Source organism: Nomia melanderi, chromosome 6, assembly GCF_051020985.1.
Source record: "Nomia melanderi isolate GNS246 chromosome 6, iyNomMela1, whole genome shotgun sequence".
Taxonomy (NCBI): Eukaryota; Metazoa; Arthropoda; class Insecta; order Hymenoptera; family Halictidae; genus Nomia; species Nomia melanderi.
This window is the reverse complement of record NC_135004.1, coordinates 16,359,815-16,386,671: the sequence shown is the minus strand read 5'-3', so window position 1 is coordinate 16,386,671 and position 26,857 is coordinate 16,359,815. Positions and strand designations below refer to the sequence as shown.

General features: G+C 38.8%; 3 protein-coding genes across 15 annotated transcripts in view; 1 reads left to right on the top strand and 2 right to left on the bottom strand.

The window, feature by feature from the left end:
* Nucleotides 1-16,771, bottom strand: part of gish (casein kinase I gish) — a 138,134-nt gene extending 121,363 nt beyond the window's left edge. For 3 of the 12 annotated variants that reach the window (XM_076368437.1, XM_076368441.1, XM_076368443.1), the window contains exon 1: nucleotides 14,760-16,770. In XM_076368437.1, the coding sequence (XP_076224552.1) occupies nucleotides 14,760-14,988 (229 nt within the window). In that variant the 5' untranslated portion in view covers nucleotides 14,989-16,770. Of the gene's footprint in view, nucleotides 1-14,759 lie in introns of all 12 variants that reach the window. The other 9 variants (XM_076368438.1, XM_076368439.1, XM_076368442.1 and 6 more) reach the window with 6 other exon arrangements.
* A 40-nt stretch (nucleotides 16,772-16,811) lies between these two features.
* On the top strand, nucleotides 16,812-21,341 carry rha. Of its 2 annotated transcripts, XM_031983865.2 has the most exons (11): nucleotides 16,812-17,442; nucleotides 17,685-17,832; nucleotides 17,901-18,156; nucleotides 18,279-18,959; nucleotides 19,065-19,372; nucleotides 19,445-19,688; nucleotides 19,765-19,885; nucleotides 19,967-20,070; nucleotides 20,138-20,419; nucleotides 20,484-20,812; nucleotides 20,897-21,341. In XM_031983865.2, the coding sequence occupies exons 1-11, from the start codon at nucleotides 17,391-17,393 to the stop codon at nucleotides 21,222-21,224; spliced, it is 2,853 nt and encodes a 950-aa protein (XP_031839725.1). In that variant the 5' UTR covers nucleotides 16,812-17,390; the 3' UTR covers nucleotides 21,225-21,341. The 2 variants fall into 2 exon arrangements, with proteins under 2 accessions (XP_031839725.1, XP_031839724.1); XM_031983864.2 differs by lacking the exon at nucleotides 18,279-18,959.
* A 68-nt stretch (nucleotides 21,342-21,409) lies between these two features.
* On the bottom strand, nucleotides 21,410-26,186 carry Mat89Ba (nucleolar protein 6 Mat89Ba). The gene is made up of 12 exons (XM_031983863.2): nucleotides 25,948-26,186; nucleotides 25,374-25,862; nucleotides 24,839-25,307; nucleotides 24,484-24,771; nucleotides 24,138-24,411; nucleotides 23,776-24,070; nucleotides 23,478-23,702; nucleotides 22,978-23,412; nucleotides 22,696-22,859; nucleotides 22,366-22,619; nucleotides 21,891-22,300; nucleotides 21,410-21,802 (listed from the first exon to the last, which is right to left on the bottom strand). Exons 1-12 carry the CDS (start codon nucleotides 25,963-25,965, stop codon nucleotides 21,557-21,559), a joined length of 3,567 nt encoding a protein of 1,188 aa, XP_031839723.1. The 5' UTR covers nucleotides 25,966-26,186; the 3' UTR covers nucleotides 21,410-21,556.
* Between the last annotated feature and the right edge of the window lie 671 nt (nucleotides 26,187-26,857).

The following is a 26,857-nucleotide window of genomic DNA, read 5'->3' as shown; positions in this document are numbered from 1 at the left end:
GGTTCCAATCTCTTCGACTAGCCATCCTCTAAACTACATCCTCGTGTTAACAAAAGTTCCACGAAATAGTCAACTTCTTAACCAGTGGTGCAAAAACTCTGAATAGTGCTAACTTTTTCAACGATGGATTATTCATTTTTGAAACAAACATGTAATTCTTCGTTTCGCATCAGTTTTTCGTTAGGATGTATTTTAAGTGCATTTCGCCTGGATTTAACGAGTATACACTTCATTATTTGATTTCATTGCAACGAGAGATGTTTCAAACTAAATTCCACACTTAACACGTTGAGCGGCATGTCAGTCACTGGTGACTGACGCGGAATGACTAAAAAACAATCGTAACATACAAGACAACCGATGTGAAATAAAAATGTTTAATAAGACAACTAAGCTGATAGTGTAACGCAAACGTTGCAACGCCAAACAGTTCATAATTACTCCTACTTTCCTTCGCTACAAAAGACAAACTATAGGAAAACGCTTAAGATTTTCGTAGCGCTTAACTTCTTAAAAAATCTCCACAATAGAAGATATTAAATCTGATCGCACAAATCGATTCACAATGGAACCGATCGCCCGCGGCTCCTCAGCTCGTAGTTTTCCTCGATTGCATAATCTCACGGATGTATCTCCAAACGCTTAGGATATTCTGGATCGGGAATAACCGATCCGGAAGATCCAGCTTCGAAGAAACCCCGGGCTGCCGTAAAGGAGAGGCCGCCCCTCGAAAAAATCGAGCGCAGAGGGGAAGGAAGGCACTGACTCGTATGCAATTTAGATGTCTCTATTCATCGGCGGATACTCGGCGCAGCCTGACACCGCGAATATCGCGCCCCGAGATCGTCCGGCCGATCCTGGCCGAAGATCTCTTCCTCGGGCGTCACGGGCAACGTTCTAGAATCAATAATCGCGTCCTCGGATCGTTCCGCGCGAACAGCCGACTAACAAGGCGAGCCGGCGCGGCGCAACCCTGACTTTTCGATCAGCATATCGCGGACCGATAAAGTTTGACACGTCCCGGCTAATAGCAGTTGCCTTTCAGGGACGTCTAATGGTCTACGAGATTTTAGCGTTCAAGGTGTACTCCACTTTGCCGAAACGTGACCGTGATCGCTGAGAATTAGGGTGGATTCGTGACACGATGGTGCTTCAAAATTCAAAAAATTCAAAGGCGAATGGTGGAGTGCGTGAATAGCAAGGACTTCTGGGAACTTGTGCTTCGAGTATTGTAATATCTGATAAATGTCACGGTAATCTTCTCCTCGTCGCTCCTTGAGCTTTCCTTTCTATGTTTCTGTGCTTCGCGTTTGTCAAAGGTCACTTCTTCAATTTTGTGATACGGTTCTTCGAATTTGGACAAAATCTAGTAGGTCTATGCGATCGTACATTCCTTTTCCATTGTAATATAAGAACTGAGCCACTCGTTTGCTATGGTGATTAACTTCTCGAAATAAAAGATAAGAAAGTTTCATTAAATCAACCGTGGCGTTCAAACAAGAGTGAATTAACTCTGAACACTGCGATTCCTTTCAAAGATTTAACTTAACTTTCGCTTTTCTGTATTCCCTAAGCAAAATTCTAATTTGTTTACCTTCACGTTGTTATCAGTTACTCGACTAGTTACAGTCGGAATAAGTATATGCAGATTGTCGGTGCGTTAAGTGTTAACACATTATCGGCTAATTTTCAGAAAACTGAACTGTGCGGATGGCGATTTTCACTGAAATCAACTTATATTACTATACATACAGAAACTCAGATATCACATCGCTGTGTAATACATCTTAAATAATCAATTCGAATCAAATCTAATATTCCCTTAAATACTGTAATTAGCAAAGTTACACAGCTAAGTGTCTTCACATAAAAACGAGATTTCTCATTTCCAGTACGTAATGCATTATTGATATCTTCAAAGCATTTAATATTTGAAATGGTTTTGAGAATAGTTTCACTTGAATACTATAACGAACGTCTGAAGAAACCGAAAATAATCTATTACAATATTCATAGCGATTTCAATCGTATCAAATGCTTTCTAGTGTCAACCTAGTTATCACAAGTCATCGTGCATATAAACAACATTGTCCTCGCTTCACGCGAAATTCGAGAGAGGCCGAAAGCCGTCAGCGTCTCCGTGAGAGCGTGGAAACGCGAGCATCGTCGATCGGTTTGGGAAACAATTTGCTCGGTCGACGCGACGATCCAAGGAACACGGGGGAACGTGCGATGACCGCAGAGCAACACTGCGAACGCGTTTACCGAGCGACGAGACCGACCGACCGGCGAAGGTGATAAACTGATAACGCGGCGGCGTTAATGGAACACCACGTGGCGAGCGGCGGCACCGCCAACGGAACAATTGCATCCGCGCGCGGCGTCTCTCCCTGGACGTGACGCCGATCGATCGGCGATCGTCACGCCCGCGGACGATCGATAATTATCTTCCCGATTGTGCAACTAGAATCGCGGAAAAATCGAGCGCGATTACGCCGCGGCGGATGGAGAGTGACTAATGACAAACGCGAACCTTGTATCTCGCGTTGATGATTAAATAGGCCGCTTCAAGAGCCGCTCGTTGGAAGCGTCTCGAACAATTGTGCGCTGTTTGATTTAATTGGAGCATTCCGTAGAATTTACAGTCTCTAGAATTTATTTATTGGATATTTCCTTCGTGTTTCGATATTTTCAGATTTTAATACCTTTATTTACTTCAACCCTTTGCACTCCGAAGTTTTCCACTGGAAATATTTTAACACTTTCCGATGAGATGGGAACGATATTTTGTGAAACTAACTCGAAGAGAAATTATACGTACGTAAATTGATGCGTTATGCAAGGTGTAATATTAAATGTCAAATTTTATAGTTTTACAGTGTGAAATCAGGTGGTGAGAGTCACCTCTCGAGTGCGAAGGGTTAATATTATTCACTTTGTATTTATACTAACCCTTTGCGCTCCTGTGTCGCGCGTGACTCGACATCAGTTTTACTCACAGGTGTGATTCTTCGTCAAGATATTTTTAAAATAGATTATATTATTCTGTTATTTTCAATATCGTTAATAACAACTCTCTACAAACTAACTATTTCTTAAAATGCACTTCAAGTATAATATCGTAATAATACAGTTATCGAGGGAAAACTGCGAACAAAATTCGGAGTGCAAAGGGTTAAATATACTCGTACATCGAGAAAATATTCTATGACGCGATACCGCGTCATCGGCCGTTAAGGTGTTAACTTCCAGCAACAAGTAAACGAGTAAAAAGATCGAAATTAACTCGATCCTCGCGCGCCTTATCTCCTTTTTACATGTAACTACAGAATCAAACAATTTCGACGGGGAATCAATTTAAACGTGTTCCGCGGGACCGACACCAGAATGCGCGCGCTTATGTAAATTTACTATCGGGGTGTGTACGATTAATTTAAATACACGAGAGTTACAGAGCAAACCGTGCCCCCCACCCCCCTGTCCGCCATGGTTTTACTAACAGTTTCATTAGACCGGCGATAAGATTGCAAATTATATTGAAACGGTTCAACATTTTTATTTTATTATGGTTTACGGTCGCGTGTGAACTGTAGCCGCATAAAATCTGCAATCCGACGATCGCATGCCTTAAATTATGGAAACGTTTCCGTCCTGGAGGAATAAACCCCTCGCCTTCAGGATTTCTTTCTCGGCCGGCGCTCATCGGACCTACTTTATCGTTAATAATTTATCAGCAGGAGGAAAAAAGAATTCCGCGGAGATAATTCCGACGAGCTTAATCGCTCGACGTTCGCAGGTGTGCGCGGCGAAACGCGCTGGCAACATCGAACGGCGCGGCTTAGAAGGAAGACGGGAGGAGTCTTTGAGAAGTTTCGCCCCTTTCTCGGCTGATCAGCGATTCAGCAAAAAGAAAGTATTATTTTCGTGTCTCGGGAATTATGACCTACAAAGGCGGAGAGGGAGTTAAGTCATCTCGGGTCCCGTAATCTTTTGCAAAATTAATTCGCGACAGCATGCGAGGAAATTAATCTCCCGAGATCCGCGCGCAACTTTTATGCGCGCTCAACCCCTCGCTCTATAATTTCATTCTCAACTATGATCGATGCGGCTACTTTGTCCTTAGCAATTTATTAGGAAAAGAAAAATCTTGATGTAATATTTAATCCTTTGACGAGAGTAGGAAAAATCGTAGTTTGTTTACCTTTATTCTATAACCGATCATTGGACTGGTGAAGGTGGGAATAGGTGTATTGAATAATTAGAAGTACGAATGATCAGTAAATATTTTCAGCTGCTGCTCGGAAATGGGTTCGAGTTTTTCGCGTTGCAGGATGCGTTTGCGATGTAGATGTAAAATTTAATGGAACGAATTATTCAGAGAAGCAATCAGCACGTTGACTGATGATCATTGTATTACACGGGAAACACAATGGTGCCGTACGTAAAATCATTGAATTGCGGACGGTTATCAAGCCTCGCGCATTCAGCTCGACGAGCTCCCTTCTCTCTGCGTCGAATATTACAGCTTATTGGAATCAAGCGGTCCAATTAATTACTGCATCGAACACCGATGGCCGACGGTGCAACGAAAATATCAACGAAAGTATGAAACATCGTCCGTCATTTCTGTCTGTCCGAACGTTTCTGCTTACCTAAATATTAAAAACCATAAGTCCCTAAAGAAACCGATCTCAATGTAAAAATCTGTATTTGCAAGAACATCTAGACATAAAGACGAAAAGTCGTCATGAAATTTTGAAAGCAACATCAGCTATAAAAATCATTCACGAAAACATCCACATCTAAGTCGTACAGACAAATCATCGAAAAGTCGTCATCAAATTTTAAAAGCAATATTAGCTCTAAAAATCATTCACGAAAACATCCACGTCTAAGACGTACAAATCATCAGTCACAAAGTTTTCAAACTAACAAAGTCAGATTTACATTTCAACGTCCACGTCTTCAATATAAAGACAGGAAAGTCATCAAGTTCCGAAACCAGTCTCAAAGTCTGAAGATCTACATCTGCGACATCCACATATCGGACACAAAGATAAAATCATCAAGTTCTCGAACCAATGGCCTGTCTCTCCGCCCTATGGAGAAGAGATAGTTGGCACGGTCGACGTCGTCCTAAGAAAGTTTCGGTGACGCGATCGCACGGGGAAGTTCTCTCGCCGAGTAACTTTGTCCCCGACTCGTCAACGGAACGGCCGACGAACTAATCCGCGCGGAAACGCCGGGCGAACGGCTGCCGTTCGATACGCGTGAATGGGACGCGGAACGCGGCGACGCGCTCCGAGCGGGACCGGGCCGCAATTAGTATTAATGGAACAACGGGGCGAAATGGTACCGCATCACCCGCCGCGTTGCATTAAGATAATGAACGGCATTGCCCGTTAATTGTTCGCTGTTCGGGAATCGGCGACACAATGCCGAAATCTGGCAAAGAAGCCCCCGCCGCGCGCTGGAATCGAAACCCGATACCGATCGGCAGTTCGTCGCGAACAGAACTGCATTGTCCGTCGAATCGGGTTAACGCGTTCGGCGTGCGCCACCGGTGGTACACGACTAATTCGCAACGCTGATATAAAATTATAATAATTAAATTGTTTATTCAATTATCTGTTAACCCTTTGCGGACGAGTGCCGACGTTCTGGGAATCAAATTTTCATGTTTGGAATACTAAGTGGCGGACAAATGATTTAATTAGTAATTTAATACTTGACTACATTTTACCCTTTGAACTCTGTAGGCTCCAATAATGCACTAGGAATAATATTAAGAAATGTTATAGCATTTTCCATTTTCGCTAGGGATACTATAAAAATTAGTTGACGAACCGGAAGTACTCCAAGTTCACTCATCGCTGGAAAATATCGTAACATAGATAAGCGGAAAGAAATTCACAGAAGCGACCTAGCACAACTTAACGCGTTAATTGTAAATATTCCAGCAATAACAGTAATAAAAGTAAACAAACAATTTTCGGTTTGTCCCTTAAAGGTCAATGTATTCGACATTTTAATCAATTAACTCTTTGAACTCTGTAAGCTCCAATATTGCAGCAGTTCTAATATTAAATATTTTAATGAATTCTAAGAAAACTACCTCATTATTAGATCTTCCAAATATAGAAAGTCTGTACTGAGAAGGGAATTAAATGTCTAAGAAATGTCATAACATTGTTAATTTTCAGTAAGACTATCAAAATTGGTAGTTGCTGACATATCAGAAAACTGAGTGCTAATGGTTAATAAATCTCCTAGTAATTCACCTTGACCTCGAAATTCGCGAGGCATCGATGCACGAACGACGGTTAACGTTTTAATCGCGTTATGGCGGTTCCACCGTACATTTCTGGGACTTTATAACATTCCTGAGTGTACGAGATTATTCGGAACGAGCGTTTCAAGAGCATGTAGTATTCACTCGGGGGTAAAATATTCAGCATACAGTAAGTATATACGGACAGAATGAAGGAGACACGCCCTTAAAGTATCTGCCCCGGAAAATTTGTACGTGAAATATGAAACGTACCCGGGCCAAGCGTATTTTACTTACTTTAATGAGTTCCACGAGTCTAATAAAAATTCAGCTTCCCTTTTAGGCTAACCAGTACCGGCTCCGCCGAAATTCTCGCCGAGAACCGGGCCGTACTTTATGCTATTTTAAATATTTCAACCGGCCAGGACCTTCGTGTAACTTTAAAGCCGGATATACTCCCGTATTCGCGGCGCATGTCTGAAACTACGAGATCAAAGTTCGAGATAGTTTTTTTTTATAGCCGCCTTAGACAGGCACAATAAAATCTGCCAGGCAATTATATTATTTGTGTCCCGTTTAAAGGCATGAAGTTTCATTAAACCCACGCGGAATCAGATTCTCCCTTACCATTATGCAAACGACCTGAATTTTCACTTTTAGCCGACGCGAGAGATTAACCGCGCCGCCATTTACGCGTTCGTTCAAACGGCAAATATAAAACTAACACGTTCCAACTGATAAAATATCTGCGATCTGAGTTTCTTACTTCATTTGCGGCCCACGTGCAACTCTTATCGGTGAACCGTTATTCGGACATTCTTAACCCTTCGCGCTCGGCTATTTTTCTAGAAATATGGCCGCTTTCTTGAACAAACTTGAGGAATTGCACGCTAATTAACGAAGAAACTTATTTTATATCAATTTCTTAAATATCAATGCATTATACAGGAACTTTAAGGTTCAATCTCTCCAGTGCATAAGATTGATCCAAATTTCCCAATGTGCAATACCAAAAATCTGAACTCGTACGTTCCAAAATTTATAAAAATATATTCATTGAAATTTCAATTGGCTTATATTCTAATTCGAATCTATCCAAATCAGTTTATTTAATAATTTCCAAAGAAATCTGCTGTGCCTGTTCAATAATTCTCAAAAAGAAACCCGGAATGAGTCATTTAGCTTATTTGGTAGTTCTAATGTCTAGATCCTGTTACGCAAGGTATCCTAAATGATCTAATCAGTTTTACAGCAAGAGGTCAACACGTCGTTTTCTTTTTTTCTATCAATTATGGAATTGATATATAATTTAGCTTCGTGTATGTATCAAATGTGAGACACGAACAAACCGGAAGGATAGAAAAAGTCGCTAGAAAACACAGTGAACCGAACAGTTCGAAAGCGAGACCCGGAACACGATTCGCGATGAAAAGACCGACGACGAGGCATTCTCCTCGGAGCGTGGCTCGCTTGATCGCGAACGCCGCGCCGCAATCACGCGACACACCACACTTTAATATTAAGAATGAGTCACTTGCTCGAAACGCAACCGAACTCCCGGCGCACGGCAGCGCGAACTTATCAACAGATAAATGTCGCTGAATCGTAACTGCAAAGGCTGACGTTATTGTCGCTCGTAAATTAGCATCGGTCGCTCGTAATTACACGGGACGCGCGCGATGTGCCCGGTGCCGGCCGATTACCAACGCCAGCCTCTATCTCGGGGAAATATCAACGACCACGACGTCACGTTTTTATCGTTTCCACAGTAGAATAGAATCTATCTCAACGGAAGTTACCGTTCACTTCGCAAAATAAGAATACTGTCTTCCTAACGAACAAAATGATCCCAGAAACATCGAACGTTTCAATATTGACGGAGGATCTTTCGGTGCATCGTGGAATTCCTCTCGAAATCAGCTGAAACTCAGGGAAATATCGACGACCGACGACCGTCGACGTCACGTTTTCATAGCACAATGGAATCTATCTCAACGGAAGTTACTGTTCATTTAGCAAAATAAGAATAGTGTCTTCCCAAGGAACAAAATCATCCCAAAAACATAGAACGTTTCAAGATTGACCGAGAATCTCTCGGTGCATCGTGGAATTCCTCTCGAAATCATCTGAAACTCAGGGAATTATCAACGACCGACGACCATCACGTTTTCATCGTTTTCGTGGCACAATAGAATCTATCTCAACGGAAGTTACCGTTTACTTAGCAAAATAAGAATACAAAATCATCGCTATTACCTAGCAGCTGCAACCACGATCCCAGAAACACCGAACGTTTCAAGATTGACCGAGAATCTCTCGGTGCACCGTGAAATTCCTCTCGAAATCAGCCGAAGCGCGGCGCGAGCAAATATATATCCTCCCTGTCCCATCCACATCTGTTCCCACTTGATGAAGGAAAACTAACAGTGTCCATAAAATCCCCGCGACCACGGCCTCGACCCAAAAATTCCGGCAGCCGCAAGCTTGTCCCCTCGGAGTCGCTGAAATTTCGTTCTGGCGTCATCAAGAATATCGGAAATATCCCGGGCAGCCAGGACAAACGAGAGCCAGCGCATCCACCCGACGATCATCCGGCGAAAGGAGGGCGGCGCGTACCTGGAACGGGGTTCGAGACGGGGTTCGTTCCAGATGGCAACAAGAGAGGAGCCTTTATTCGAGGAGCCCGGTCTCAATTTGTCGGGCAGATTCGGCGGAGCCGTTCAGGCGGAAGAGCTAAACGAGGATTCACACGCGGCTGATCGCGGGGGGATGAATCACCGGCGGAGGCCGACATTTTTCGGGCCGCGGCGAGAATTCCGCGTTTCCCCGAAAACCGGTGGACTATTTTTACCGCGGCCGACGCGCGACAAAATGGCTCGCCGCTAATGGGGGATACATCGGGCGCTATCGGCTCGCGGGGAAAAACAATGTCCGCTAATTCGCGGCCGTTTGCGTTTGGCATTCTTACCGGGCCGCGACGCAGACGAGAATTAACGATTTAACGCGATTATGCGCGCTTTGTAACGAGATGCTTCTTTGTGTCGTTCCTCTGTGCTGCGTGTCGACGAAATCTGATGGATCGGTTTGCTGTAGTTCGGATTTTTTAGTTTCTTAGGGAAATCGGTATGATTTTGTTGATTGATTTAGTGATTCATTAAATACGTTAACCCTTTGCACAATTAATTAATTGATATAGGTCATATTGTTTGAAACTAATTTAAGGATGATTCATAGATAAATTAAGCAACAGAGGTGTTTCATTTGAATATTTCACGTAGCGATGCAAACTTTAACACTAGAACTACCGTACCAGTCGAAATGATTTTTTTCTTTAGCAATTACTGATATCGAAGCATTGAATATTCGAAATGATTTTGAAAATAGTTTCAGTACTATAATGAATGTGAAGAAGCTGAAAATAATCTATTACAATTTTTATGGGAATTGCATATTAATCGCATTGCTGGTTCTAGCGTTGAAACGAACCGAAAGAAGTTGAAGTCTCTCGAACAGTATCACCGGGTAAGCAAGAAAGAAAAGGAAAAGTGGCGAGCATTTGTGTACGACCGACGAGTGAACCCGTTGTCGCCGGTTAACGGGTGAACTTGTTGTTCGCGAAAGGGTAAACCGGGCCCGTTAATCAGAAATTTCAAGCTGCCTGTTTGCGGAACGCGCAGACGTGTGTAATAAGACGGTAACTCGGGGCTAATAATCGTCGGGCAAACATAAACACTTCTATATTCGGCTTCCTCTTAGCATAGATAAAAGATATAAATTTATCACGTGGAATTACGTCACGCGATAGACGTGAATTTTCGACGATAAGCGGCGAGCATCCGACGCACGCACACCGAGGGGACCTCGTCGAACGTCACCGCTCGACCCCGTACGCGCGCGGCGCCGATGTTTTCAATGCAATTACTGTAAATATTATCATTGGGGAATAATAATAGATTAGTTATGTACTTATGGAGATACGACGAGTGTCTGGAAACGCTGGCAGCGCCTCTCTAGACCGTCGATTCAGCGGAGTCGGAACGTCGGCGAGCGGATAGAGGATAACAAACCGACCTGTTTGTTTTCCGACCAATCGAATACTCGATGCAGGGCGCACATTAGCTCGTCGAATTAAAACACGCCGACTATCGTAGCTTATTTCGCTGCTACTGTAGTAAACGTTGTGCCAGGAATCCAAGTATTTTACTTTGAGGACGAATGTCGGCATTTTGGGCGAAATGAAACGAGATTTCGAAGACTAAGCGTGGACAAATGATCTAATTAGTAGTATCACAATTGTACCATTTGAACGTAACATTTCAATGACTCCCGAATATTCTTGAATAAATAGAGCATCATATTAAGCTGTAATTGAATAAATTAACGTGAACCTCAAAGTGAGAAACCAGGAGCACTTCGGACAAGGTCAGATTTCGAAGACTAAGTCGTGGACAAATTATCTAATTAGTCGAACAGCAAGAGAACACGCCGTTTCCTTTTTCTATCAATTAAGCGATTGATATATAATTTAGCTTCGTATGTTGAAGGTTTTGCATGCTTCGAAGAATCTTCATCCGCAAAGGGTTAACTTTGCGTTCGAATGTCGACATTTCGGCGAAATGAAATTGTTATATTTGGAATACTAAGTCGCAAAATTACTGATTATTAGAAAGATAATATATGTTCCTAATAATGCATTAAAGCAATTGATTCAGCAGTACGCGAACTGAAATCAATTAAAGTCTCAATGGATTCTTGGAGTTTCCATAGAGAAGTTTCAAGAAGTTAAAGTAACTGCAGATAGTTTCAGTGTTAAGCAACTGAAGTGTAATTTAGCTTCGTCTGCCGAAGGTTTCCTATATTTCAAAGAATCTTTATTCGCGAAGGGTTAACACTAGAATTAAATACCAGTGAAAACAGAACCCTTAGAAATGTATCTCAGTATTTCGATTCGAACGATAAATCATCGCTACTACTTTCATTCTCATCGATTCGCCGTTCCCGATTGGTTGTTTTAATTTCCTACACTCGGCCCCGCGAGTCTACCGTTAATGAACAGATCAAACGAGTTTTCGCGACAATTTCCTGAGCTCCTTTGTCATCGACCCGATAGATGACAAACGAGCCAGGGTGGACTGACTCCAATTAACACGCTCCACGGCGAGTTTACGTTTCCTCGATCATTCAGGCCGCCCTTTAACAACCGTATCGTAATTAAGGTATTCAAGAGTTAGTCATCGCGATCGTGGCTATTAGCGTAAAGGTCGCGGCGGTGCGCCCGTTGAATAAGGTAATTAATGTACAACAGCGAGAGACCGTGCGGGGCCGCGTAAACCGAACTCCGTTTCTGACCGACATAAATATTTTGACGGTGCACGAAGCCGCGCCGTTTTCTCCTTTCTTTCGCTATTCCCGCGGACCCCTGCGTGTTTACCTTGAAAAGTGGACGCACGCCTATTAATTCACACTGTGCGTCGCGTCGCGTCGCACAGATGCACCTGTAACACTCGCGCCAACGCAAACACGCGAGTGAATTCGAGTGCCTGCACACGAACAAACACAGTCGTGCACAGATAACGAATTAATTCGTCCTCATCTGGCGAATGAATATAGTAATCGTTCTTGTTTCGACAGAAATATGCAACATTTCTCGGTGAGACACGAAGCATCTGAATCAACGATAATTATTGGATAAACGAACCCTTTGCACTCGAAAAATTTGTCGCTGGAAATATTCAATTTATTTTTATGAGATATAGATGACATTTTTGTCGACTAACTTAAGTCGATTTAACCCTTTGCATTCGAAAAATTCGTCACTAGAAATATTCAATTTATTTTTATATAGATGACATTTTTTCAACTTAACGAGGGACCTATTCACAAAATGAGGGGAACAACATTTGATTTCCACATTTCACGTATCGACAGATCAAGACTTAATGTTAAATACGAAATTTTACAATTTCGATGCGCCAATCTAGTGGCGACTGGGAGACACCTTTCGAGTGCAAAGGGTTAAAGAACAAAATGATTCTATTCCAGTATTTCGCGTATGTTACGCAGAGTTTAATGTTAAATATTAACCCTTTGCACTCGGATGTTTTTCACTAGAAATATTCAACAGTTTCCAATGAGTTACAGATGACATCCTTTAAGACGAATTGAATAATAATATTTCAAATATTCATGGATTGTAAGAAGCTTAATATTATATGTAAGACATTATGATTTTATCTATCCATGGTATATCGAATTGCATGGTGACTGAGACTCTCGAGTGCAAAGGGTTAAAATTTATAATCCTGCACTGAATCGACCTGTAGCTTCTCAAGTGTTAAAGCTTGATAATCTTTGTGCATGAAAATCAGCTTCCTGCGACACATGTAGGATACATGTGATAATGAGCATACATTTGTGATAATTATCATACAAAGTACTAAGCAAGATGATCGTCAAAGGGCCAACCGGAGGATACACATATAATGCATCCGTGTACAGGGTGTAAGCTTAAGAACCTATCATCAGCTCCCACTGAATTGCCTCGAATTCCCTATTCATTTGTGCTTTAGTCTTCATTATATTATACTCCTTTGTGTCGATAGGTGGCAATATCGCTTCGACGGTGTACTGTACTCGGTCGTAAAATAAATTGAGCGCAGAGGAATAACGAACTCACGGATACACACAGAGTGCGCTATCAAGGACCAATTACCATGCAAATCGTTATACAAGATGACCCGGTTCCCGGGCGAATTTAACATTAAAAATCAATCAAAAGAAAAATACAAAGACGACGACGACTCGGTCCGGTTTCCTTTTGCACAGCTGTTCTACCGTGTCCGGTCGGCTTTTACTTATTTACGTGCGCGTTATTTGTTTACCGAAGCCGTGCGCGCGCTTACACGAAACACGAAGCTGTATTTTGTAAACACTACGGTGAATCTAGTAACACTAACGCGTTCGAGTCAACAAAAATGAATGTAACTCGGAAACGATGTTGTCGTCCGCTTTCGAAAGTGCTCTTCTTTTTTTTTATTTTATTTTTCGCGTCGAACCTGCACAACACTATGTGCGCAACGGCGGATAAACAAATGGAGGAATGTGTGCTCGTCGACTCGGACAATTGCATTTCTCGATTGCAGATTAAAAACCGATCGAATCTTTTCTCTTGAGTTTGATTTATCTTCTGGTTATTCAGGTGTGATTGTTTTAACAATTGTTAAATTGTTAAATTGTGATTATAAGTCAAAGAAATATGGTTGACAAATTTGTTTGCAACGGTGCATTATGTTTTAACACTGTTTCTGCCGAAGGTGTTAAGACACCTTTCGAATTTTCAAGTTGAAATTATTTTCCAAGTTTAGTGATATGTTCTGAATTGAGTTTAAGATTAACTGCAAATGTCGAGAATTGAATTGAGGAAGAATAATTAAGCTGGGAAAATAATTTTAAGTTAAGGTAGAAATAGTGTTAATGGAAACGTACCTTTTGGTAATGTACAAAACGAATTAGGTTCTCCGAGTATTGTAACAGGTGATTATTTTTCATTGTTACATTAATTATATAATTTTTCTCGAGTATTAATTTCTTTTGTTATCAAAAATATCAAACTATCGAATAAATGTTACGAAGAGAGCTAAAGTAATTGTTAATAGGTTAGAGACCGTTCGTGTGCTCTTTTACGTGGCTCCATTTTGTTTTATGTGTCAGTAACCTTCCAACGGCTAGCCGACCGCACTGGGTTATTTATGACTCATGCTTAAAGTTTTCGTAATATGTACTCTAAATCTGTCCCCTTAACCAAAATTATATTTTCCAGTGCCGCTAATATACAGTCCAAGTAACCTCGCGGTGAAATATTCGTTTAAAAAAAAAAAGAAAGAAAAACAAAATTCACAGAGAACAAACAATTTTCTTAAATCCACCACCTGCGCAATTTACATGTGAATTGCTGTACCTCGTTTATCGCATGAATTTAGCAAACATGTCGGTCATAACACCGTTCGACTGCAGACTTATTACTCGCCGGAGCTCGAAAGGAAAATGAATAGGTTAGGTCAAGAGAAACGGAGAAATAATACCCTCGTCGATCTCGGGGCAAAGTATGGAATCGATTATCCGACTGCACTTACATAAACACGCACGAAACACGGGTTAAAAGTGACACAACATCGGGCTGACCTAGCGCGCGTATTATTCCAACGGTCACGAAGTATTCAGAGTGAAGATAGCCATGGAAAACAAGAATGACATAATTCCAAAGATAAAGGGGTTGAACGAGACTGTTTCAACGGAAGCGCGGCAATATATGCACAAGTCGGTTTTTTTTAAATGAAATGAAGATATCGACGGTAACGTTCAACATCGATTCTCGTATCGATACGTACGTGTACTCGATAGGGTTGCGTTCGACGTTACAAGGCCAGGGACGTACAACGTGGACGGTAAACCGAAAAATATTGGAGAAAAGAGGATCAGGATCACTTACCGAGCCGAAGTTCCCCGAAGTTGCCGGAGCCGATTTTCTTGCCGACACGGAAGTTCGGGCCGACCATCAGCACGTTGGACGAGGACGTGACACTATGCCTCGACGAGTGCACGTTGGATCTAGTCGCGTTCCCGCTGCCGCGCGAGATCCTCTTCGCGGCTTCCTGGTCGCGCTCGGGGCTACGCGCGAACTCCATCTCGCGTGTCTCCCTGCCGTCTCTCTTCTGCATTTTCGTTGGCCGGCGATCTCCTCCGTGACGACGAAATATCCGTGACGCGACAATCCGTGGGCACGAACTGTCGAGTGGAGGCGAGGGGACACGCTCGGTTCAACGGTGAACGAAGTGAAAAAAAAAACGGGGGAAAAAGAAATAAAGATCCTCCCCCCCGAGAGAGAGAGACACGCGGCGAATAACAAACCCCCCCTCCCCCGGTTCACGGTCGATTTTTAATGGTCGCGACGTTGCACGGTGCCGTATCGGGGATCGATCCCCATTCTTGACATATTTTCTTTTCTCGTCTTCGGTCGGGCGACTGCCGGTGGACAGAATACTCCCAACGGCTTCCTCAGCAGGAATATATACACACACGCGCGCACACACAGGGAGGACGCAGTACGGGTTGCACGCACACCACGTCACGGGCACGACGACGGCGACGACGACGCACGGAGAGGAACAGGAGAGACACACCGTGTAACGCGGCGAGTCGCAGGTGTCACGGTTCGTCGGTCGATGCCTTCAGGGGATCAATCCCCATGCTATCCTAACCTCCAAAACTGATTTTCGGAAAACTGTTTACACTTTAATATAGATATATATGTATATATATATATATACGTATGTATGTATGTGTGTATGTATGTATGGATGTAAGTATATTTATATATATATATACTTATATATATGCGTGTATATACGTGTACGTAGAATAAAGAAGCAGAGCAGAACTACGGGTAACACGCGCGAAGCACACACAGACACACACACAGTTAATCCCTTTCTCCGTGTTCTCTCTCCTTCTCTTACTTCGCCTCGTTCCGTTCTCTTCTTCTCGGTGTTCTTCGTCTATCCGTTTCTAAGCGGCTAGTGGTTATCACAGACGGGAGCGAGTGTTCGTCGTACCGAAGACCCTGGACGATTCCATACCAATTTCGATCTGGCTCTCTTCTCGCCCGGCCGGCCGGGGGGAATAGTCAATGGGAAATATCGTGTTCCAGTCAATACGGTGTGCATCGCCGTGGCCTATTCTCTTGCAATGGGACACACTCGAGAACAACCACCACCTCCATTAGAGAACGGCCTGGGCCGCGTGCGATCGCGATGCTACCGTTCGATCCTCTCTCGTGGCCCGAACACACAGAGAGACCGGACACCGCGATAGGCCTGCCTCACTCACCACCGCCGCGACGGAGGACTCTCTCGGCTCTCCTACGGTTAAGATTCGGGGAGCGCCGCCGAAGCGGCTCTGAACTGTTTCCCGGTGACACGCACACAGCCACCATGCACCTCGCGAGCTTCTTCTGTTCTTCTGGCTTGTTTAAGGAAATCGTTCGCAGCCGTGTGTCACCACCAGTACGCTCGATCGGCTATTGTGTGCCTACACACGAGCCCGGATTAACCGAGCACCAGTCCCTCACTGTCTCTGTCTCTCTCTCTCTCTCTCTCTCTTTCTTTCTCTCTCTCTCTCACACACACACAGTCACTCTCTTTCTCTCTCCCTCTCTCTCTCTTTCTTTTTCTTCCTCTCTCTCTCTCTCTCTCTCTACCCCTCTATGCCTCTCTCTATCACTTCCTGAATTTCTCCACCGAAACCTCGACCGAACGGACACGTCCCTAGTTTTTTTTCTAGCTGTACCGTACTCCCAAGCGATCGCACGCACGCTATACGAAAGAGCCGTCGAACGCGGACAAACGATCGCGGACAAGCTTACGCTCCTGCCTCTCGCGCTCGACTCGACATGGGTGAGATTTGTTACGAGGCCGACAGTGCTGCCAACCGAGACACGAAATAAGGCCGCGTTCCCAACGTCCTACCACGACGCTGACGCCCTCCCTTTTCCACGACCGCTAACAATATACTCGCGCACGGTTCCGAACGATTTTTCCATTGATAAAAACAATTCGTGTTTATCTGGATCGGATGTATGTCGTCTTTTAATACGGTTCTTTTCTTTTTTTTCTTTCTTTTTTTAATGAAAGAAACTCGTGCGGTACAGTCGGTCAATGTACGCCCGTTGCGGACCGATCGAGATGAAGAGATAATCTTTTTGAGAGATGTTTTGATATTGTTACCAAGCGATTACTCTTGGCTAATTATCTGTTTATCTGTATCTATCCGATGACAAGAATCATGGCGTTGATTTTGAATTTTCGAATTGAATGAAAGGTGAAACTTAATGGAAAGTTAACGATGCCAGTTGTTTTTTGAGAATTATTGCGCTTGTCGGGATTTTATGTCTCAAATGGGATTAGGCGTTTGATTGAACGGTCGGATTATTGGGAGAATGTGTTGTGGCGGAAAATGTCCGCGTTTCCATGGAGACCGATTTGAATTTTAGCGATTTCTTTGATGTAACTTACATATTTCCAGAGGATATTTTGATTATTTTTGGGTATGATATTGCAGTAACATGGAAGAGTTAACGAGTTCTGATGTACGAATCGTATTGAACATAAAAGAAGGTAAATCACATTGATCATCGTTTATTAACCTTTCTGTAACGATTTTGTTGTGCTCAAGTAGTTGTAAACAAATACGAATTACTTGTAAAACAATGTATTATAATGAATAAAACTACAAATTATTCGAATATACTCTTCGATGTTCATGAAATATTACACAAGTCCTTCTGTCTTCTGTTTCTGTTAAATTAACAAGGAACTAATTATTATACAAAATATAAAAATTTTCCTCGTGTCTGTAGGTAAAGGTTTTGAACAAATTTTATTACCAACATCGATAACTGCAACTTTAAATGGGCATTTGTTAGAGACTGAAGCAATTGATCCCAGTCCTAATCCTCAGTATGATCACGACTTGGTTTGGGAAGTCGATAAAAATAGATTAAGGAAGTATGTATTATAAGAAAATTAATGGCTTGTAGGGAGAATATTTTTAAAATCTCACGTTTATTTTATAGGATGAGATCTGGACAAGTTCCCTTAAAATTAGAATGTTTCATTGTTAAAAGCAATGATAGTAAAGAGAAATTGGGATATCTTCTGCTTAGTCTAAGATCTGCACAGGTATTTTCTAAAAATGAGGACATTAGTGTAAAAACTAGTTGGCATAAACTGTTAGGATTGAAAAGTAATCTGAAAATGCATAAACCTGAACTGCTTCTTGGTTTAAGCATTCATGATCAAGAATCTGGAACATTAAATTGTCATGTAGAGGTAAATATTTTATGATCAGACTACAGAATTTTATGTATTTATGATGTAGAAGAAGGCAAACACACATTGATGTGCTTAGATAATATAATTATTTACAAATTTTATATAACACAAAATTACAGTCAAAAAATTCAAAAGAATTTGTTCAAATACAGTTGCAAGATGATAAAGTAACTCCAGTTTTACTGCGTGATGAACGTCTTATACAGTTGGGTCCCATAGATACTTGTCATGAACTATTCTTGATGAATATTACTGCCATATCTGCAGCAAATGTAGATTCGTTATTACCAGCAAAATACTATTCTGACCTGAAAAATAATTTATATTTTTGGTGTAAAATACTAGAAAACAATATATACTTCAATCAATCTAAAAAGGAGTATGGTGACTTTTGGACACTTAATGAAAAAATTGTAATAAGGATTAGGAGTTCATTGAAACTTTTGAAATCATATTTACAAGTGAAACCATTTTTGATTGTATATTTGAAATATAAAGATAATGTAATAGCTGAATCAAACATTAATTTGCAATCATTAGTTACTGCTGATAATATTGAGGAGTTTCTCAGAGCTTCAGAGAACAATAGTAGCATTTTAAATTACCGTTGTCACCTATATAAAAAGGATTCTACTGAGAATGGTGAAGTAGAATGTAATAACTCGTACCTTGATGTACAATTAAAATTACAATATATAGGAGGTAAAACAGAAATAATAATGAATATACCGAATACAATGTCCAATGATATAATCCCCCTTAATCCTTCTAAAGAACAAATGAATGATTGGAAACAGGTAGTCGTTTAATCGTAAATTTTTAATTGGAATCAATGAAAATTAAATTTAACAAAGGAATCGATTTAAGGATGATTATTTTAAAATTCATGTAAATATGACTTTCAGAATTATAGTGAAGTAGATTGTCATAGGAATCCTGCTGGTGACTTTGGAAAATACACTACTGGACTTCAAACATTCAATTTCTCAAATGGATATAATATGCTCAACAAGCAGTCCTTGAGTTATGAACACATAAGGAATCAACCAATTAAACCTATATATTCACAATCGCTTGACAAGTTTCCATGTCAATGTAGTCTTAATAGTTGTTCCAAAAATGTAGAAACATATCATTGTTATTGTTTAAATATTTTATTGCTAACAATCAAATCAATGTCATCAAAATTGACTGTGCCAAACATTGAAATTCGGTATGTAGAGATGCGGAGATTTAAACAGAAATTGATTACCATAATGAAGATCTACTTTTATAATGAATGCAGGTTCCATCATCCAAAGGCAGACATTACATCAATCTTTTATCCAAAAATACCACTTGTATTAGGAGAAAAAACAAAGTTACATGATGTAGGATGTAAATTACATTTTATATCAGCAACAGATGAAATTAAACATTTATTGTTGTCTTTCCCACCGAAAATTAGTATATATAAAATACAGGAAACTTCTAAAACTTGTATATCTCAATGCATAGTCGACGTAAAACAATTGTTTCATCAAACGAAGGTAACATATAATATGAGAGGGTAATGGAATATAAATATATGCAGATCTGGACTAAAATTTTATATACAATTAACAGTCTGAATGCCAATGCGACGCTCCATTATACGACATGGATCAGAACGTTATTGGCCACTTAGATATTATGATGAATTTAGAGGATCATGGTCCATACTATAGAATGAAAAAGCAAACATCTAGTGAGTTAGAACATTAATTAAACACAATAGTATATAAATCGAAACATTTATTAATCTTTGCTATTTATTAATTCAAATTAGGTGAGAATTTAGGACCTCCAATTTTAGATGATAGTTTAGCATATAAAATAGTTGACGAGTTGGAAACATGGAAAGAACGGCAAAAAGAAATATTTAAAGTTGAGGTGAAATATAATCTTAATGTAAGTATACGCATAGAGAACATATATTACAGATATTTCGATAATTTAGTTAAAAAGGAAGGAAGATCGTCATTTAAATTTATTAAGTGAAGAATGGCAAAAGCATAGAGAAAGTTTAGAAGCAAAGCTTGCATGTAGTGTCGAACAATGTAAGATGTTAGCAAATAGTTTAAATAACGCTACCGAGGATTTGAGAACACGGAGGCTAAAAAGCCTTGAAAAGGAAACGCGATTAATTAAAGCAAATGAAGAACTACATTGGACATACGAGACAAAATTACGTGAGCTCAGAGAATCATATCACACGATGCAAGAAGAACATATGTCAAAGGTCGGTAATACTGCTTACCCCTTAATGAATGCAAAAAAAATGTTATATTTTTAATACTTTGTAGATTAATGCGCTCGAGCATAGGAAAACTATCTTAGAAACACAAGTTGAACAATTAAGTACAGAAAATGAAAAGTTACAGTTGCTTGTAAAAAAGCAGGGGGAAGAATTAGAAACGTATCAGAAAGGGTCTTTAACTCAAGATCAAACAGCAACATTGCTGCAAGAGTTAAAAACGCTAGAAGAAAAATTACAAATGGCGCAAGAAAGTAAATTATTCTTTAAAGAAAAGTGGGCGACAGCAGCTCGTGAAATGCATAGAATGAAAAACGAATTTCAGCAAGCTATGAAAACTCAAATAAAAAATAGTAAAGAGGAATTAAAGAATATAGAGTATGTATAAACTAACAACCAAAAGAAATTAATATTTAAAGTTTCATTAAGATAATTACATTATACTTATTGCATGTTACATAGCTTAGAAGAGGTGCTGTGTGTGGATTCTACTGCTTTAACCGATGATCAAACATTGTTGAATAAAATTCAAAAGGAAATTGACGTGATCAAACAGAAACCTACTTTCTTTGAGAAAGATCCTTATTGTCAGGTTTTCACACCAACTGTCAGTTCAAAAATACAACAAAATAACAGTAAACATTTCTTTAAAAAATCAGAGGAATGTGACGAACGATTACAAGCACTGTTGGAAGAACGCGAGTCTCTTTTAAAAACTGGTAGTTACTCGAATGAAGATACGATTATTAAGAAATTAAACAATGAAATAAGATCTCTAATGATGAAATAATACGAGCTACCCATATTAACAATAATAAAAACCCATCAGTCTGTAAATTATTGTTTTATATATTTTTTATAAAAATGATTTATAAAGTAAACTAACATAACATTACGGAATATTTTATAATCCTTACCCTTTTATACGTATATGTATATTTATTCAAATAAATTTATTGAACATCTTTACATTATTCAAATAAATTTATCGAGCATCATATACATTTCAAATTATGTATACATTGTTCGTTGTACAATACAAATATGAATTTTTAAATATTTACATTAAAACTGAACTGTGTCAATACGAAATGTAGCCTAATATTTCTTCGAATGAAATCATCATGTCAAAGAAAATCTTTTCGATTGAACATCGATCGCTTTTATTACATCTTTCCCGAGTATATAAAAATCTTGAATCATTGCCGAGATATTTAATACCAGCTGACCGTCGTCGTTACACTTTCGACAATTAATATTCGTGACTTTGAAGTCTTTGGTTTCTAACGCAGAGGGTTTAAATAATACTCCTATTACCGTGCCACCATAGGTGTCGTAAAAGAAGAGGGCGAATTCGTCGTATCCATTCTAAAACCACAAACGTACATATTAAATTAAACTATCATCAAGATATCATCAATATATGGCGTTACATAAAAGTAATACTTAGACTTACTCTTAGTTCTTTTAAGAAAAGTTGTACAGGATCAAAATCAATAACTGGTATCTTTTGTGCAGAGTGCATCTTGTATGGATGTATGCTAGAGACAGAACACTCTCTATCGACATCAATTGCTTGCCTCCTTCTAGGAATCATATGTGGCTTCAAATGTATTAAACAGTCGTACTCTGTGAGTGGTGGCCTAAACAAAGCCCTGACGTCTAACCAAATTCTTGTGGAAAGTTGATCTTCGAATGATTTTAAAGTCTGTCTTGCCAAAGCAGTGATACGATTTAAAACTAGAGTACTGGGCACTTTCTTTGTCCATAATGATCCTTGTTGATCATAAGGAGTAGATATGAATAATGGTGGTAAAGAGTCACGAGATGATCCGAATAGATTTTCCACAGCAGCAATTTCTTCCTCTATAATTACGAATAGTATACTAATGACAGTAAACATAATAATACTTAATAATAGTGTTACTTACTAGTCATTTCATAGTTAAAATTCACAATCACAGGATCCGTGTTCCAGTGACCTCTCGCGAAAATTTCCAATATTCTCAGAAAGGCTACTTGAGGCATCTGAGCAGGCCTGTACGGAGCTGGTGTTAAGTACATAGAAGCTACAAGTAACTCAACAACGATATCCGGTATGTGGGAATCATCCAATAACTGAGCAGAAAGCCATCGTTTTGTTAGACAACAAGCTGCTCCAAAGGACGGTTGTTGAACATGTAATCTACCACATGAATGGAATCATTTACTCTAGTCATATACGGACATGTTTCCATTTTTTATTTATTAATTATCCTTACCCGTGTAAAGCACTAGTTAATTTTGGCAATTCAAACAATTTGCTTTCTAATTCAATTGATTCGTCGTTATCTTTGTACTGTTTAACTCCATCTTCTGTCACCTGTTGTTTTAAACAGGCAATTTCCTTTTGATGCGCTACCCGCAAGCGAAAAACGAATCCTTCCTAAGAATTTCAACAATTATCTCATATTTTTTCTCCATAGATTACATCGTAGAAGATGCTAACACATTTAGATAAAGGACTTTGGGTCGTGCTATGTAATATGATTAAATGTAATTACCTTGTACAGATCAATATGCGAGTAGTTTGCATTCACTATTGACATGTATTGTTTCCTAAGACATTCTGCAATTTGTAAATGAAAAGCGGCTTTTGTTTTTCTGAAAGCTTCCAGTTCATCTGGCCATTTTCCACTTGTCGACAATTGCAGACACACATCAAGCGGAGTAACGTATCTGGGAGATGAAGTTACATTTTCTGATAAGATTAAATAATTCTTGTGTTCCTTAATGAGTCGATTATCGGGTGGATAAACTGTTGCGATCGGTGGGAAAACATCCGTGTATCGAAAGACTGCACTGGATCCTTGAACTCCATGGATCGATAAAGGAATATCCGTTAGATTCATCAATTGTTTTTCAAGATTATTAAATACATTTATCAATCTCAACGTAGCTTCTTCCCCAGTACCGTAAGCGAAATGCGTTATTTCAACCTAAATGTTTGAAAACAATGTTCAATTAATGAAACCACTAAGACGACAAAAATAACTGTAATTACCTTTTGTAATTGTAAGAGGCATTCCATTTCTTGGGCAACGTACAGGAACTTGTCTTTATTTAAACCAAGCTTTCTCCTGAATAAGAAACCTACAATTCTTTTACATATAAATCTTCTTGACGAGGCTGTTTTGTCTTCCGACCAAACTACAGCTTCGCGGATAGATCCATCTTTGAACCGACGTAATTCTGATTTTGTCCCCCAGAAATTTCTGAATTCTGCTGCCTAATGTACAATAGCCCATTAATAAAATCGTTTCGGCGTAATTCATTTTCCTCTGTCTAAGGTATGTACTCACTTCCGGTAAATTTGCTTCAGGCCCTTTATCCACTGCACTAAAGCAAAACTCCGAATTTAATTCTAATCCGATAGAAATCTGTCCGATATCATCAGAACTGTTTTCTGTACACTCCCATTCTGTGAAATCGTTTGGCAATACACAAATGCGATGTACTCTGTTTGTTAATCCTCGTTTCAGTACATTATAAATTAGTTTTATTGCTTGATTATGATAATTAGGTCCATAATCTAACTTATCATTGCTATTTGACTTATTCTGTACTACCCTTTTCATTGTCCAGGAATCCTTCAAACTAAATGTCTAATTAATATTATCATCTTATACAGCAATTGAAATAATTATAGCGTTTATATAATTACCATATAATGTGATCAAAGGCTCTATAAAATGGTACTTTTCTCATGAAAAGAGATTGAAAACTATTTGCATGTACACTATCCAAGTGTTCCAAACAAAGTTCTGCTTCTCTTTGGATCCAAGAAAAATTATCTTTAGATATATGTGCCGCTATATTATTGTAACCAGTGCTGTCCAAGAAGACACAGTCGTAATAATTTTTATAATTCAATACCATATCATTACTATCTTCCTTTTGACTCATTGTTATGCCAGTTTCGTGCCAACTAACTTGCACTAATAAATCAAAGAATATTAATACTCATAAAATATTCAATTATTTAGCATCTAATGAAAAAAATACTTTACCTAAATGATGCCACACGTTTCTTACTATCTGGTAGCTACTCATAAACGTATTTAATTTCTTAATAGATAATAAATATAGAACAAACATTGTTATAACATATCCATTGAAGCCCTCAAAGCCTTTTATCAATTCACGCTGAACTAGCCATATCTTTAGTAATATAATACCATCCCTCAGATTTGGATATTCTTTAATTATATTTAAATTTTCCGAGTTTATTCTTGAGACCACTAAATCGCGAAGAATTATAGAATTGTAATGCGGTGTTGGTGGTAAATTTTCTGCAACTATAATGATTTTTTTAAATATGATGTAGTGGTAAAAGTTTTAAAGAAGAAAATATTTATAGTATACCATCTGTTTCCTTCGAGAAAAACCATCCAGGTCTAACACTATTTTTTTCTGGTAAAAATCTATTTAATTTGAAACTCTCTTCTTGAGCTGTTACATGCAACAGTACATTAATTTTTCTACCTAATTTTCCACTTGGCACAATCTTCAACATTGGTCTTAAATTATCTCCAACAAACTTTTTTTCTTCTGCAATATCATTGGTAATGCTAGATGCTATGTATGCTAAATATATAGCTTTCTTTTTAATATATCTATAATTTTGATAGTCTAATTTTTTAAACATTTTTGCAGGCATTTCAATCATTATATCCACAGTAATATTTGGACCAACTGTAGCATTATATACATAGGAACCTATGAAAGCAATCTGGGTTGGTTTACAAAATTGAAATGTTATTTTTGTATCATCAGGTACACAAGGCATTGGTATATGAACATTCAATCTTTTCTTCAACTTTTTGCCTGAAAGCTAAAGTTATATTTTAAGATACACAACTTCATTACTATAAGTAACATCTTAATTCAAAAAACTTACCTGATACTCCTCTGTTTCTTTTATCTTGTTTATAGTCATCTCTAGTTTTTGAAACCAAGCATCAAGTAAACGTTTATATTTGTCTTTAATTCTAATTTCATTTAACATCTCCTCTATTTGTAGTCTGAACAAATTGGAATGAAATAAATTTTCTGTCTCTCTAAGTTGATTTAATTCTTCAACTGTTGGTGGTTTATAAAGTTCACTATGCATTTTCTTTTTCTTTTTTGGCTTGGAATCTATAACATCATCGATAACTTTTTTTCTTTTTTTATCAGTCATTACAAGCATATTCCCTTGTATGCTGTCTTCTTGTATTTCTTCATCGTCTTCCTCTTCCACTTCATCTTCTTCATCTTCATCTTCTGATTTTTCATATTTAGCAGATTTATTTTTCATGTCATCAATGTTATTAATATCATCGTCAGAATAGTGAACACTTTCAGATCCTGACTCGTCAGAATCATTCATAAAGTCATTAATGTTTGCCTAAAATACACAATGTTTCTATTACAAATCTGTTTATGTTTAAGGTTATACAACGTTGAAGTATTTTCAATTAAAATTAATATACCTTGTAAGGACCTTTCATCGTTACTCTTTAATTCTTCGGACACTCTTATTTGCATACGTTAATATATTAAAGAAAATAAAGTTGAAACAAATAGGAAAAAGTCAACATGCCGTACATTCACATGTTCATCCCTCAAACGCACGGTGATCCACGTGAACCTTAATGTATTCAACTTTAGCGCCATCACAGATCTACGTCGACTGCGCGTACTTAGTATTACATCGTTGTTCCCCATTTCAAATTTACTAAAATTTATTCCCTTAAATGAGGTAAAAATTAATATTAAGTATTAACATTGTGGGGAAAAAAGTGAAGTACCAGCTCTTTGAGTTTCATGGAAAGAACAAGTACATTGTCTGACTCTCGTTTATTATTGTATCCTTATTAAACTTCTCAGGATGTTTTATAACGTATTTTGAAGATATCGATTGCTAATAATTTTTTTACATCGTAGGCAGCATGTATATAATGAAAATAAATCATGCACACTCTACAAATTATTATACAATACCATTAAAGATAGGCCCGAACTTATATTTATCGCTAAGCATTACAGATAGAAAAATATACTGCGTTTTTTAGATACAGGATGAACATACTTATAAAGATGTTGGCATCCTAACAAATTCTGAGAGGTCACATATGATAAACAATCCAATGCAATTTATACGAAACATAGTAAAATTTAAGTAATTAATGCTTACGAAGTAAACAAGTAACATACAGACTTTATAATATGTGGCTACTTATGTATTACATCTATAAATAATATACTGTATATAAATGTATAGTATATACATATATTGCCATTGCAAAAGAGAGAATTATTATGTAATAATTCGACTGAAAGTTTCTATGCATATTCACAGTTTATTGATTATTTAAAAAGGAAAGAATAGAATACAAGTCA

Excerpts from the sequence above, each read along its gene's own strand:
- Mat89Ba (XM_031983863.2), bottom strand. Across the intron at positions 23,703-23,775 it reads CTGAAGCAAATTTACCGGAA|GCAGCAGAATTCAGAAATTT; the intron begins GTGAGTACATAC and ends ATTGTACATTAG. Across the intron at positions 21,803-21,890 it reads TTTTCTTAAAAGAACTAAGA|AATGGATACGACGAATTCGC; the intron begins GTAAGTCTAAGT and ends TTGTGGTTTTAG.
- rha (XM_031983865.2), top strand. The coding sequence starts at position 17,391 with ATGGAAGAGTTAACGAGTTCTGATGTACGAATCGTATTGAACATAAAA. Across the intron at positions 17,833-17,900 it reads GATAAAAATAGATTAAGGAA|GATGAGATCTGGACAAGTTC; the intron begins GTATGTATTATA and ends TTTATTTTATAG. Across the intron at positions 19,373-19,444 it reads GTGCCAAACATTGAAATTCG|GTTCCATCATCCAAAGGCAG; the intron begins GTATGTAGAGAT and ends TAATGAATGCAG.